The sequence below is a fragment of the Rhinoderma darwinii genome, chromosome 4, assembly GCF_050947455.1.
Source record: "Rhinoderma darwinii isolate aRhiDar2 chromosome 4, aRhiDar2.hap1, whole genome shotgun sequence".
Taxonomy (NCBI): domain Eukaryota; kingdom Metazoa; phylum Chordata; class Amphibia; order Anura; family Rhinodermatidae; genus Rhinoderma; species Rhinoderma darwinii.
The window spans coordinates 192,376,573-192,392,380 of NC_134690.1; the positions used below are offsets into that span (position 1 = coordinate 192,376,573).

Genomic DNA, 15,808 nt, shown 5'->3' on the forward strand with positions numbered 1-15,808 from the left:
ACCGCAGCAATGTGACAAGCCCATCATTTCTGAATGTGCCTTAAAGAGGCTCTGTCACCACATTATAAGTGGCCTATATTGTACATAATCTGATCGGCGCTGTAATGTAGATTACAACAGTGGTTTTTATTTAGAAAAACAATCATTTTTGACGGAATTATGACCTATTTTAGATTTATGCTAATGACTTTCTTAATAGTCAACTGGGCGTGTTTTACTTTTTTACCAAGTGGGCGTTGTGGAGAGAAGTGTATGACGCTGACCAATCAGCGTCATACACTTCTCACCATTCATTTACACAGCAGATAGTGATCTTATTACATCACTATGTGCAACCACATAAACACACTATAACGTTACTCAAGTGTCCTGACAGTGAATATACATTACCTCCAGCCAGGACGTGATGTCTATTCGCAATCCTGACACTTCTGTAGCGTCTGTGTGAGATTTACAGCAAAGCAAGCGTAATCTCGTTTTAAATGACAGGTTACATCATAATCTCGCGAGATAGATAGATATATCTATTACATTAGTCCTTCTCAATAAATTAGAATATCATCAAAAAGTTAGTTTATTTCAGTAATTCAATTAAAAATGTGAATGTCATATTATATAGATTCAGTACAAACAGTGATCTATTTCCAGTATTTTTTTCTTTTAATGTTGATGATTATGGCAAACAGTTAGTGAAATCCCAAAATTTTGTGTTTTGAATATTATATAAGTCCAATTTAAAAAATGATTACAAACTAGATTACAGCAATGAATGAATAGTGAGCGCCGCCAATTTGAGCATATAAAACTATTTAAACTGTATACCTATTATAGTTACCTATTTAAACTGTATACCTACTTATGCACCCTATATGTGTGTGTCTGTCTGTCTGTCTGTCTGTCTGTCTGTCTGTCTGTCTGTCTGTCTGTCTGTCTGTCTGTCTGTCTGTCTGTCTGTCTGTCTGTCTGTCTGTCTGTCTGTCTGTCTGTCTGTCTTCTTTTGCTCCCTATGCTACAATTTCATCCGGTTTGCGTGGACACCTTACTAAATTTCCTGAAGTGAAAAAGTTAGTACTCCTTTGAGAAGCACGAAAGATGTCTTCAGCTAAAGCGGCCTGTCCTGATGACAACCTTGTAATAAATGGGATCTTCTCTTGGGGGCACCTCCATATCAGTACAGCTTTAACGGGATAACGTTTATTGATGCTTATTGGGCAAAGCTAAAAAAATTCGTACAGTGAAAATTCTTTTGCGACCCACCAGTAAATGTGACCATTCCAAATCCTATAATGAAAATGTTAATTCATCTTACAGGTCCAAGGTGGGCTTCCTGGAACCTAGGAGTTTTTATTTGCATCAGATGTGCTGGAATTCATAGAAACCTTGGTGTTCATATATCAAGAGTTAAGTCTGTCAACCTGGATCAATGGACCCCAGAACAAATTCAGGTAATTCTATCCTTGTACAGTGTGTCATTACCATCTCTGCTATACCTAAAAGGACAACTACACAACACCTTGACTTTTTGTAGGAGGAAGATCTTGTCTACACAATGGAGCAGATTTACTAATACTGTCCGAATTCACTTCGACAAGATAGTCAGAAAATTTGCCAAATTAATCAAAGTTGTGCACGCTGTATTGTAAATTTGCCACATTTTGCTAGACCGAGTCCAGTGGCGGCGTGCTTTACATCACTCCATCCGACGCTTGGCATTGTGCTTAGTGATGTAAGGCTTGTATGCAGCTGCTCAGCCATGGAAACCAATGGCTCCGGGTGCACAGTTTGTTCTCATGTTAATGCCAAATGAAGTTTTGAGATTCTGCAGTTATTGAGTCAGCAGGCCAATTGCGACTTTTATGCACTATGCGCCTCAGCACTTGGCGACCCGGCTCTGTAACTTTAATCTGCCACTTTGAAACTAAATTGCTGTAGCTCCTAAACGCTACCACTTTGTAATAATACTATTCAATTAAAGAGGATCCGTCACTAGTTTAGAAACGCCCAAGCCTCTAGTTGATATAATAGCAGCTGTCACGTTGATTTAAAATCTGCAGCATGTCAGTTTATCTATTAGCATTTTGGTTGTTCTACTTTCTATCGTATTTTTACGGCATTTACCGAGCGGGTTAAATAACATTACATTGTGACAGTTAGGACTTTTACAGACGCGGCGATACCAGTTATGCAAACTTTTTTTTTTTTGCATTACTTTGGGGAAAATATGCGAAAAGGTGTTTTTTTTTTTTTTTTGTTTTTTTTTTTTAATTAATATTTGTATTTGTGTACATTAATAAAACTTTAACAGTATTTTTAACTTTTTTGTATTTGTTCCCCTAGTGGACTTGAACCACGATCGTTGGATCGCTTGCATGGTATACTGCAATACTACTGTATTGTCACCTGGCCAAAAAACTGCAGTTGACATCTCTGTTAGATTGCAGGCACTACACAGATTCTGATGCTTATTTCTTCCTTCAAACCCACCCCCCCCCACCGTTCCTGAGATATCGAGGCCGTTAGTTCTAGTGTCCAATATGCTAATGAGCCTTTGACTGTCAAGTGGGCGGTTACCCCTTATCAAGTAACAGGTGTTACCCGCCCACTTGACAGTCAAAGGCCTTATTTGCATATCGGGCACCAAAACTAACTGCACCGATATCTCTAACGGTGGGGACTAGAAGAAAAAGATAAAAAGCGAGAATCTGTGAGGCACCTGCAATCTAACTGAGGTGTCGGCTGCATTTTTTTGGGCCAATGACCGGTTCCCTTAACAACCGCCCACCGTCTTTTGACGGCAGGCGGTGCAGGTGCTTGGTCTACAGCGACGTCACTGTAGAAGAGGCCGATGAGCGTTCCTGTGACCGCCCATCCCCTAAGCAAGAGCTGTAACGAACCGCTCCTGATCTTAGAGCAGCCTGCTGAATACAGCTGGGGTCGGAAAACATTCGGACCCTAGCTGTTTAACCCTTTGATCGCCGTGGTCCATGACCGCGGCAAGATCAAAGATCAAAGGGAACTCCCTGCTTTGATATAGTCATCAGAAACCCGGTGACTTAATCAAAAACCGGGGAATCCCTCTGCATTCAGCCTTGGGGACCCCAGGGCTGTCTGTTAAGTTAGCCTTCTGTTCAGGCACACTATGTGTTGCCCTAACAGCAGTCTGTGTCATGGTGAGAAATTTGGTATGATGTATTAGCATACAGAAGTAACATTACAAGTAAAAAATAAAGTTATCCCTTTATGGGATTAAAAAAAAGTAGCAAAAATAAAAAGTCATTATTTTGCATAAAATATAGTTTATTGCCCTTAAACTAAATAAAACAAAAAACCTACACAAATTAGGTATCTAAATGACTGTAATAACCTGAAAAATTAATCCAACGGGTTATTTAGTGTGAAACGTGAACGGGATGAAAAAGAAAAACTATGCCGAGAATCGCTTTTTCTTATATTCACGCCGTAAAAATGTATATTTTTTTCTACCTCCAAACTATGAAAAAAATAATACAATTTCTCCCGCATAAAACAAGGCCTCATACGGCCACGTCAATGAAAAAATAAAGTTATGACTGCTAAAATGCAGAGGTAAAAACGGAAAAATGTAGCTGGTCATTAAGACCTTTTCAGGCCCGGTCATTAAGGGGTTAAAGTATGTGCTGTACAGGTGTGCTGACTGCATTTTCTTTTTGCGAAAATTGCTACTTTTCTACGCCAACTTTGCGTACATTGCTTCATAATTTTCCCCCACTGTGTGTAATAACTTGTTTGGTCAGGCCTTCTTTCAGTCCTGTGTCCAGTGCTGTTGGATGGATGGGGAGATACTCTCTACGTGTTTATGTGCAAGGCATCGTTGGATTTGTGACTGCCATGCAGAGTCAAGGAGATTGCAATGACACATTTATTTGCTCATCACTTAAAAACTGCATTTAGAAAATAATGGTAGTCCCCTACAGCATTTTAATTTGTACTATGGCACCGCCAAATGGCAGACGTTATGGTAGCGTGCAGTTGCTTGCTACCTTGGAACATGAGGATTATGGATGTTCATAGTTATAAGGTGGTAAAAGAATTTACAAAGCATATACATGAAATACACCAGCTCCCTTCTCCACAAAAACTGTTCCAGTTAAACATTTACATGTCAATATTTAGTCTGCTGTTCATGGTAAAATCCACTAAGTTTGTTTTAAAATATTCCTCTAATAACGGAGCCCAGCAGTCATGTGTTTTTTTTTCTCGCTGTCTTCTCAGGAAGTTCCTGCTTTCGTTGTTTACTGCTGTGTTATTGAATGAGACGCTGCAGCATGACTTGCCAACCAGGGAGGCAGTACTGTCTTTTTCTAGGCAAAGGTGTATTCGGCTACCCTTAGGCCCCCTGCATATGGAATGGAAATGCTACCGCTATGTGTAGATTTGCGAACAGAATATCTGCATCGGATTGCAGTACCAGCCATGTGGATGAGACTTTGGAAATCCGAGCATGCAGGGTGCTGATGGTTGTCATGGTAGCCTGGGGGCCTAATGAAGGTTCCCACATCTGCCAACTTGGTGCTCCAATTAAGCCTTGCCAGAGGCAGGGCTTTAATAGCAATTGGTAAATAGCACAATACACTTCACTACATAGGTATTGCAGTGTATTGTACCAGCGATCAAACAATCGCAAGTTCAAGTCCCCTAGGGGGCTAAGAAATAAAACCGTAAAACAAACATGAAATCACATATGTAATGTGAATAATAAAAATCATTAAAAGTAATGTAAAACCCAAAACCATTTTTCCCTTCAAAAATATTTAAAAATGAAGTAAATATAATTAGTGGTATGACCCCCTTCCCCCCCTTGACGGAATCCCGAAACGGAAAGTGAACGCTGACGTGACTTTTGACTTTTGACTTTTGACTTTTTGAAAGCGGGAGGGAAAAGTCAAAAATGAAATAACAAAAAATGGCTGCGTTACCAATGGGTTAAATGAATGTAAGGCTTTAGTTACTGATGAAAATGTTACTTTTCTGTGAAGTGGTGAAGCAAGAGGTCAAAGAAAAGGTGGTATATCCCTGCTCAGTCCTTTTGGCTTCAATTTCCTAATGTGTTTCATTGTTTCTTCACTGCCAGAGGTCCGAGCTTCTCTATTACTCCGTGTGGATTGCAGCCCTCTGTACCGCTATAAATCTTCACAAACGCTTCGCCTGTAGCTTATCTTACTTTTCAGCCAGCTATTTCCCAAAAGTTTTATGTTTGTTCCTTTTTGTGCTTTGCTCTCGTCAGACGTGAGCCACATATTTATATTTTAGGTGCTATTAGCAGAACACGTCTAATCTCCTGGCACAGCAGCTGTGAAATGAAATAGCAATGCCTGGAAGGAGAGCACATCATCAATGCGCTCCACAAACCCCATGAGAGGGGTCCTACATTTACCCCAGAGGAGAAGTTCAGAAATATCTTCAAGCCTTTAACTAGTTAGAATCACATTTGACCGTGTAGCACATTCTTTCTTTTTTACTTGTATCCAAGTTTTCATTTGACAGATGATAAATTGTTGTGAAGCATGTATATGTCTAGTTTTTGGAAATGATGTAGCTTGTCAAAATTGTTTGCCTCCTTTTGCATTTCTTAACCCATGGCAAACTAAAGCTTTGGATCTTTTTAAAGGGATAGGAACACCAGAATATTTCCTTGTGCTGTAGATAGGAAGTAGTGTTTCAGTTATCCTTTCTACAGTATATGGACAAAAGTATTGGGACACACCTCTTTTATCATTGAATTTAGATGATTCATTCAGTCCGATTGTCACCGGTGTATATAATCATGCAGTCTGTCTTTACAAGCATTCGTGAAAGAATGGGTTGTTCTAAGGAGTTGCTAATGCTATGGGGTTGTGGACAAGATAATCTTATGGGGTGGTTTTTCAGCGGTTGGTCCCTTAGCTCCAGTATACGAAGACATTTTGTAAAATTAAATGCTTCCAACTTCGTTGAACCGTTTGGGGAAAGGCGTTTTCTGTTCCAGCATGACTACATCAGTGCACATAAGTGCATAAAGGCACAGAGCCCTGACCTCAACCCCATGGAACTCCATTGGGATGAACTAGAATGGAGATTGTGAGCCGGGCCCTTTTGTCCAACATCCGTGTCTGACCTCACAAATTCTCTTCTGGATAAATGGGCAAAAATTCTAACAGATGCAATCCAAAATCTTGTAGAAATCCTTCCCAGAAGAGTGGAATATGTTTTAGCTGCAAAGGGAGGACCAACTCCATATTAATGCCTATGAATTTAGAATTGGATGTCATAAAATTTACCTGTAGGTGTAATGTCTAGGTGTCCCAATATTTTTGTCCATATAATATATGTAGACAATTCCTTGATTGAAGCAACTGGATTATATTTAGTGATGCGTTTTGAAGTATTTGTCGTTCTTGACGACAAGGATCAGACATGCACTGGGCGAGGAGCATTGTCTGTGATCTCTGCCTACAGCTTGTCACCCTCTCTCTACTGAAATAAACATGCATGCTAAGATGATCCGACGATTCGTGTGTATGGTAGAGTTGGGAGAATCTGTCTTTGCGAGTTATGTTTTCCATAGTTTTCTTGGCACTAAACTGTTCTCTTTCACAGAGCAGTGATACAGCCCCTGTATATAAATGCCGTTTATTCACTGCGTATTGAGGATTTCCTGACTTTATGCCACCAATGGATTCCACTTTATATGCAACCATTAGGCTACATTCACACGACCGTTAAAAACGTCCGTGTGAAGGACGTTCTTTGAACGGCCGTTTTCAGAACAATGATGCTCTATGGGTGTATTCCCACGGCAGTTATTTTTTTTTCAAATGGCCCGTGAATATTGGCCGTCAAAAAATAGGACGTCCTATTTTTGGCCGTTTTCACGGCCAGACAGCCCCCATAGAAGTCAATGGGTCCGTTTTTAACAGCTGTGAATACATGTAACAACCGATAAAAATGGATCTGTGACATGGGGATTCAAGAGGCAAGGAAAGTATTGGTTCCCTTCCTGGCTATCGGTGGCGCGATGACACATACTCACCGATGCAGCGCCGTCCTCTTCAGGTGTTTTCTCTAGTCTCACGTGTTCTGCGAAGTCGACGAGCTGACGTCATTGCGCGGCTTTCGCAGAACCCGTGAGACTAGAGACCACGCTTGAAGTAGACGGCACTGCATCGGTGAGTATGTATGGCATTCAGGCGGAATTAAATGTCGGGTATTGTTGGGCTCCTTACAAGGGTAGTGTGGCACGCTAGTATAGGGGCATTGTTGTAAAACTGTGTAAATTCAGGACAGTCCTGAAAAATTTGCTAGAGACAGTCCCGGAAGATTACTACAGGGAGGGGCGGTGTGGTGCTTTCTCCGGAGAGGTGCGTGCGCCATCCTCTACAGGAGGGGGACTGTGCGCCATCCTCTACAGGAGGGGGGCTGTGCGCCATCCTCTACAGGAGGGGGGCTGTGCGCCATCCTCTACAGGAGGGGGGCTGTGCGCCATCCTCTACAGGAGGGGGGCTGTGCGCCATCCTCTACAGGAGGGGGGCTGTGCGCCATCCTCTACAGGAGGGGGGCTGTGCGCCATCCTCTACAGGAGGGGGGCTGTGCGCCATCCTCTACAGGAGGGGGGCTGTGCGCCATCCTCTACAGGAGGGGGGCTGTGCGCCATCCTCTACAGGAGGGGGGCTGTGCGCCATCCTCTACAGGAGGGGGGCTGTGCGCCATCCTCTACAGGAGGGGGGCTGTGCGCCATGCTCTACAGGAGGGGGGCTGTGCGCCATGCTCTACAGGAGGGGGGCTGTGCGCCATGCTCTACAGGAGGGGGGCTGTGCGCCATGCTCTACAGGAGGGGGGCTGTGCGCCATGCTCTACAGGAGGGGGGCTGTGCGCCATGCTCTACAGGAGGGGGGCTGTGCGCCATGCTCTACAGGAGGGGGGCTGTGCGCCATGCTCTACAGGAGGGGGGCTGTGCGCCATCCTCTACAGGAGGGGGGCTGTGCGCCATCCTCTACAGGAGGGGGGCTGTGCGCCATGCTCTACAGGAGGGGGGCTGTGCGCCATGCTCTACAGGAGGGGAGGGGGGGGGGCGTGCGCCATGCTCTACAGGAGAGGGGGGGGCGTGCGCCATCCTCTACAGGAGAGGAGGGGGGGGCGTGCGCCATCCTCTACCGGAGAGGAGGGGGGGGGGCGCGTGCGCCATCCTCTACGGGGGGGGTTGGTTTGGGGCGCTGCTGTGCGTCATCCTCTACAGGGAGTGCTGTGAAACAATCATGACTGCCCTTCCTTTAGGTGTTTTTATGGGGTTGAGACAAAAAGTCTGACGAATGAAATTCATCAGTTTTTCATGGGCGCGAAACGGATGTCAAACGGCCATTAAAGACGGACTGGAAATGGATGAAAATTTGGAGAAACACTGATGCAAAATGGCTATGAAAAACTGACAGTTGATCAGTTTTTAATAGCCATTTTTTTACCCTTGGATCTTCTTTGATCTTTGTAGAGGTGAGCATTGGCTGAGCCTATGCCATTTTGGCTATTCTTCGATCCATTCAAACAGCCGCATCTTTCAGGTTTTGGTTGCCATTGCAAGCAATTTGAGATCATTTACCTGAGCAGCCTATAATTTGCTGCACATTGTTTTTCCCTCTCCAATCTACTTTTTAAACAAAGTGCGTTTTTCATCAGAACAATGTCTGGAACGACCCATTTTCCCCAGTTTCTCAGAAGGAAATTCACTATAGTTAACATGTGCAACATTTGCCACCCTCCTACCTTAAATGGGATACACTTGACCCCTGTAATTCCACAGAATGAATGACTTCACCAATTTAACTCTTCGCTGCTATTATTTTGAACAACCCCTTTCAATGAATAATTCAATTACTCAGAATAATCGGCATGCATGTACTAGTTGTTGGGTCTGTTTTTTTTCTACTACGCTACTGCACTTGCAAGTAAAATATTTGTGATATAGACATATCACTGCTACCAAAACTTTGATTTATCAGGTTAATGATGTTGGACTGCTATCCTATTTTTTTTATTTTTTTTTTTAACACTACTGTTTTTGCAATGTCCTCAAATTCGTAGTATGATGCAGACATGTTTGCGATTTTCTCTTCAAGGTTATCTGAAAAAAAAATAAGATCTAGGCAGGCTGTTATAAATGAATCCAATTAGTCTCTGAAAACATCATTGATAAAGTGTTGGGAAAGTCCAAGAAACGCTACAAGATACTCCGTGTCCATAACATGTCTCAGAAGCAGTCCGCCAATCATCCCCAGGACAGATTCCAGCAAGGTTATATTCTCCCCTTCGATCAAGCTTTTAGTAAATATTTTAGCTGTACAAAGTCTTTCTATTGTGGAATTTAAGGGAGAGGAGATCCGTTTTTAACTGGGACTTTATTAATCTCCCTAAAGTCGATACAGCGAGGTAAGGGGGAATCTTTCTTCTCAATAAAGAACAAATGTGCTCTATCAGGTGATGTAGATGGCCGGATAAAATCCTTTTATTATCATCCAAGTATTCCCATAAGGCTTTCATTTCTGGATCAGAAAGAGAGATGCAACCAACGGGTATTTTCGCTCTGGTTAAATTGTTGTGCAGGTAGTAAAGAAAGGTTTAAGCAGACAATTTTGGCCACTATTCAGAGGGAAAGTGTGGATGGATTGTGAGTAGAAACACATTGTACAAACAATCAATTGGGAAAGCCAAGGAATTCCCAAAATAACTGGAGCTTTGGAGAAGCAATCTTTCAAAAACAAATAACTTCTTTATAACTAATAGTAACGCTTTTCTTCTGATAATAAAATCCCATTATGTCTGATATTTCCACAAGCTCCAGAGTCAAACATAGCAGAACAAGACATCTGACGTGTTTTTAGTACAGCTGTGTATTGGCACAATAAAATGACTGGTACCAACCCTGTGCCAGACTAGAAATTGAATGTATTTTTAATCTAATAGATCAGATTGTCTCCACTATAATCTTTTCTTTTACATTAGTCACAATGATTGTCCTACGGATCTTATTTTGGCAATAAACCGCAATGTGCCCTGAACCACCACAATAAAAGCAAAGATTATCTGTATGTCTTTTTTTTGCTTAAAATAAGGGTTTTCAAGTATTTTTCCTGGGTTTAGATATAGATTCAGTTTTTTTGCTTGGGTCTTCAGTGTAGATTTGACTGAAGGAAGGATTATTTCCAAATGCCCGCATTCTTTCCCTTCTTTTTTTTTAAAAGTAATTCTCTGAAAAATTCAGATGTACAATTGAATTAAGTCCTCCCAAGTCATCTGGGGTTTCCACTTTAGAAAGTTCATCCTTCACGTACTCCGTTAGTCCTCGCCAAAATTCTACATTGTATCCGCTACCCAGTACCAAAATTCTGCTGCATATTCATCAGCAGAGCGTTTTCCGTGCCGCAGATTATACAGTTTCACTTCAGCTGTGACGCAACGATTAGGATCATCAAAAACTTGATTCATAGAATCTAGATTTGTCAGATTCTGTTCTTTTCTACATTAGGAGAGGCCCATGCTAGAGCCTCCTCTGTCTGATTGATTTATAAACAATACTTTTTTAGTTTCACTTGTAAAAGGGGCTGGTTGCGTTTGAAAATATATGAAACGTTTGATTAAGAAAACCTCCTATAATGGCAACGATCACCACGCATGGTAGTGGAATGTATTAACTTGAATCTACGACTGAGTCTCATACATCCAGTCGCTGTCTTTGCAATTCAATAATCTTTCTGTTACTCGATTTTGCAGCTGAGAAAATATTTCTTGATGTGGCACCGAATTCTTGTAATTCCATAATTTGTTGCCTCATTGTTGTCAAGTGACTTATTCTAGTGGACTCCATATTGTGGCCAGACTGTGCTGTCAAGCTCTAGAAGGAGATTCAGAGTCTAGTGGCTGAAACCATCTGAAAAGAAGATCATAATAGACAAGAGTAGTCAAATAACTGTACAGGTTCGGTACACAGATAAGCGGCAAGGTTGTAATGTGAGGCTGAGATGTGGTCAGGAAACCAAATTTGGTACACAAATAAGCAGCAACCATATGTAGAGTAAGGCAGCAATGAACTAGATTAAGAGCAGGAAGCTCAATAGTGTGGAAAGGAAGAAGTGCAAGGGCCAGGCTTATATTGGAAATCAAAGGGGTGAGACTTATCAAGGCAAGGAATCTCAAGAACCAAGAGAACGTCGACAATAGATTACACATCGGAGCTGTCCAGCATCACCAGTAGCTCAATGAGAAGAACTACTTCCTGGTACACACATTTTTGGGTAGGAATCTTGACGTACCGTCCCGATGGAGGCTAAGAGGACACTATTTTGGCCTCTGTTGAGTGAATGGGGGCCTACGGATACATTTTGGTGTATAGTGGGAATTCAACCTAACTCTTCCAATTACAATTTTCATTCCACTCTGCACAAAAGCAAGTGATGCAAACTATTGCACAACCATCATTTCAGTTGACACGAAGACAGCAGAATACCATGTCTGTCTCAATTTTGGAGTTTTGAGTCTTGGCAGTTCTGCATGTTTACTTTAAATTATAATTTTGTTTAAGTGGATGTACATTTGTAAAATTTTATTTGATTGCTATTTTGGTATCTCTCTGTTTCCCTTTTTTAAGGCAGACAAACTCCTCTGGGATGAGATGACACTGCTGTAATTATCACCAGTGTGAATATGATATTCTCACTTATTCTCGGAGGACCAGGCTTGACGCTCTGCTCGTATATGCTGGGTTGCCTTCGCAACCATCGAATTGATCACATTTATAAATTCCCAAATGGAATAACTTGTACTGGGATGCACTTTCATTCTGTAAATGAGTCCTTTTCATAAATGAAAATGCCACACTATAAAAAAAATAATAATAAATCCACCTATTTATACACATTATTGAATACGACTGGTTTTCCAGTATTAGTACATCAAACTTATTGTATAAAGAAAAGTTCTAAATTTTATTTCTAATATACTTTGCATCACTTTCTCCAGTTTTGAAAATCTCTGCTTGCATTCAGTGAATGGCGACCTTTACCGTTTACTTGAAAAGGATGGAAATTAGTCCTGGTCATGTTAAGTGCTCGGTTCTTTGCAGTACAGTGTATCAGAGCATGTTCTTGTAATGCGCTGTGCAACTTGGTGTGAGCCTCAAATGACCAGAACAGATTTTCATCTTCTGTTAATAAGCAATGACGATCCCTAGTTAATAACCATACAAGCAGAGTTCTTGAAAATTGAGGAATTGATACACAAATAGCCTAAGAAGCATGTAAATAGAATTGTTTTCCCTAGTAATTCACTGCATTCGGTTGGTACAATATTTTGTATTTTAATTTAGATAGTGGTATCTCTGGTTAAATGAGTGTTGTTTTTTTTTTTTTTAAGGTTTTCTTATTTTTTACTTGTGTTTGTGAGGTGTGTTAAAGGGGTAATCCCAAACGGCTATTGAGAAATTAAAAAAAAAGCCCCCAAACACCTGTAGCCACCATAATCCCTCAGAATGTTATATTTTTTTACTAAAACTGCATTTTTTTTCTGATTTGCCTGATATAGTATGCCCGTGTTGCCGTTCCACTTCCTGGCTCAGAGCCGTGACTTTTTTTCTTGCTGCATGCAATTTTTTTTCCCCATCCAGCTGATAAGACAGCCCCTCTCACACTTGTGTCCTAAGATGCGGCAATAACACAGCCTCTTTTATTGATGCTTCACCAGTGACGCTCTGACATGCCAGCCCCATTCAAACAAATGACCGAAGATGTTCTGACACACCAGCCCCTTTTCTACCATGTAGCGAGTGACACGCGGAGGCAGCGGGCAGTGACGTGAAGCTGTGAGGATGTGTCACCGCTCAGTACCTGAATGACATCTAGGCTACAGCAAAGCAATTAGTGCATTATCATGGTTATAAAAGCAACGGGCAACAGTTATGTCTTTCTGGATATCCCCTTTAGGTGTCTTGTTAGTATTACATGAACATTACTCATTAATTAACTGCTTAAGGCCCCATGCAGATGCCCGTAAAAATCGTCTGGAAATGCAGACCGCAATTACGGACCCATTCACTTCTATTGTCCACGTACACCTTCCTGTTTATTTACGGGACTGTGTCCGGGCCGTAGAAGTGTACCGCAAAAGATAGGAAAGTGGCTTATCTTTTGCTTTTTACGAGCCGTGCTCCCATACTTCAATACGCCAGGAATGCGGGCGGCTCTCCGTGGCCGGCCCTTCGTGGCCCGCCGCGCCGGCATTCGCGGCCCGCCGCGCCGGCATTCGCGGGCCGTGATTACAAGCACGGCCGTGTGCATGAGGCCTTACATGCGTAAATCATCACCCCTTCACCACCGTGCTTGACAGTATGAGGTGTTTCTGGTTTTCGCCAAACATGGCACTGTGCAGGATGACCGAAACTTTTTTTGTTCAGGTGCAGCTCAAACCCATGCTGCCGTGTTTTTTTTTTAGAGAGAAGGGACCTCTTACTTGCCACTCTTCCATGAAAGCCATACTTGTTCAGTCTTTTTCTGATTGTGCTGGCATGAACAAACCTATTGAGGGAGAAATCTATAAATACTGGCCTCTTATTAAGCCAAACGAAAGTACTCTGCAGTCAAATGCGTCCAAATTTATTAATAAATTTGCCTAATCTTGAACTGTCAGAACGCCAGAAACTGATATCTGCTATGAGCAGAGCTGTAGATTTGCGCTATAACTTGAGCCAATTTCTGCTATATTTAATAATATGCAGGTCCGTTATTGACCCCGCCCCCTTGTCTCGATACTTTTCAAAAGTGTTGAGCGATGGAAAGTCACAAATTCTAGTGCAAATATGGCGTTTGCAAAAATGTTCAGCCTTTTTTATGCCACTAGTGGTGTAAATCTGTTGATCAATTCCCCCCTTTATGTGCTTACAGCTTTTGGGTTTTCCTTAATTTCTCTGAACGTTTAACAGTTAAACCTTGAACGTAATTTGCTAGGACACCCGCTCCTGGGAAGATTGGAAACTGTTTTGATGGCTTTCCATTTATAAACCATTCCTTTCAGTGTGAATAATTGTGAATTTTAAGTTGTTTGCAGATGAGCATATGACCCTTCCCAGATTGAGGAGCAGCAACAATTACTTCTCTCAGGTCATGGCTCGTGTCCTTTCTTCTTGGCATGATGTAGACACAGACCTGGGTGCTCCAAAACCTGCACATATGAATGCAGCTTTAAGGCCCATTCACACGGGCCAATAATCAGCTGATACAAACTGATAAGGGACCGAACGATCGTATTACAGTATAGCATAGGCCCATGTAAAAGAGCTTGCTATAGAGCAACAATCTGTTAGACCCATTGATCGGCACTTGTTCTGGCCAGAGATCTGTCATGTAAACCAGCCTTAGGGCTACGATGTACGCTTTGGAATTTTAATTGCTCACTACAAAAAATTATCAGAAATCGCTGTTCACAGAATCTCATTAAGTAGCTTTGCTCTTTCTTCAAAATTGTACCAATGCACTTGCTAGCACCAGACTTGGTCTGAAGCCTGCAGAAGTAAGGGTATGTGCACACACACTAATTACGTCCGTAATGTACGGACGTATTTCGGCCGCAAGTCCCGGACCGAACACAGTGCAGGGAGCCGGGCTCCTAGCGTCGTACTTATGTACGATGCTAGGAGTCCCTGCCTCGCTGCCGGACAACTGTCCCGTACTGTAATCATGTTTTCAGTACGGGACAGTTGTCCTGCAGCGAGGCAGGGACTCCTAGCATCGTACATAAGTATGATGCTTGGAGCCCGGCTCCCTGCACTGTGTTCGGTCCGGTACTTGCGGCCGAAATACGTCCATAAATTACGGACGTAATTAGTGTGTGTGCACATACCCTAAGAAGCGCACAAATGTCACATCTTGTGCTGTCCGTTTGCCAGAAAGTGAAATCTACGCCAGCTACGAGCTGGCGTACATTTCTGCTCTCATTTACACCAATTTCAGGTGTGATTTTTTCAATTTGTTGGGTCGTGTGTGGCAGTGCCCCTTCCATTAAGTCATGCGGACTTTTCTGTGGCAAGAGTGATGTAAAACCGTAAAAAGTCGCATTTTGCATATTCTGCAAAGTTTTTACACCAAAAGCCATTCTTAAAAGCTATGAAAGCATTTCGGTGAAGGTTTTTTTTTGTTTTATATCATGTATGAACTTAGATTTGATCGGTGTTCGGGTTATATTGTGTTAAGGCCCTATTACACCGGCCAATTTTGGCCAGTGCAACGAACGCCCATCAACGAGACAGCTCGTTGATCGGCGCTCATTTGCTCCGGTCACAAGGAGCTATGTATGGGGACGAGTGGTCGTTACTCCGATGGCTCGTCCCCATACTTATCATGTCGGCAGGGAGATGCGTCCTTCGACAACTATTATATTTCAGGTTTTTTTTTAAACGATACCATCAGCAGATGAGCGAGCGTTTGCTTGTTCCATCTGCTGATCGCTGCCCTGTTTACACAGGGCAATGATCTCCAATGAGCGCTCTATGAACGTTTGTCTGCCCGTTAGTTGCCCAGTGTAAAAGGGCCTTTAGAAAATGAAAACCTTAATGGCTGAGGCGGGAAAGCGTTAAACTATCTACACATTGTAGCATTTGGTAGCTCTGGAAGTTGCATGCATATCTAACAAGTTGTGTTGTGTTTTGTATCCATTGCCTGCTAATTAAGCTGAGTAGACTTTTTTCCTCTTGAGTCTTCCTTCTCGACCAAGATAGATTATGCAGCTGATAGCTCTTGGCACACTTGACGGATTCATC

At 42.3% G+C, this 15,808-nt stretch overlaps 1 protein-coding gene across 4 annotated transcripts in view; it reads left to right on the plus strand.

The window, feature by feature from the left end:
- SMAP1 (small ArfGAP 1) overlaps positions 1–15,808 on the plus strand; it is a 256,284-nt gene that overhangs the window by 52,620 nt on the left and 187,856 nt on the right. For all 4 annotated transcript variants that reach the window (XM_075862007.1, XM_075862009.1, XM_075862008.1 and 1 more), the window contains one exon: positions 1,312–1,445. In XM_075862007.1, coding sequence (XP_075718122.1) covers positions 1,312–1,445 — 134 coding nt within the window. The remainder of the gene's footprint in view (positions 1–1,311; positions 1,446–15,808) is intronic.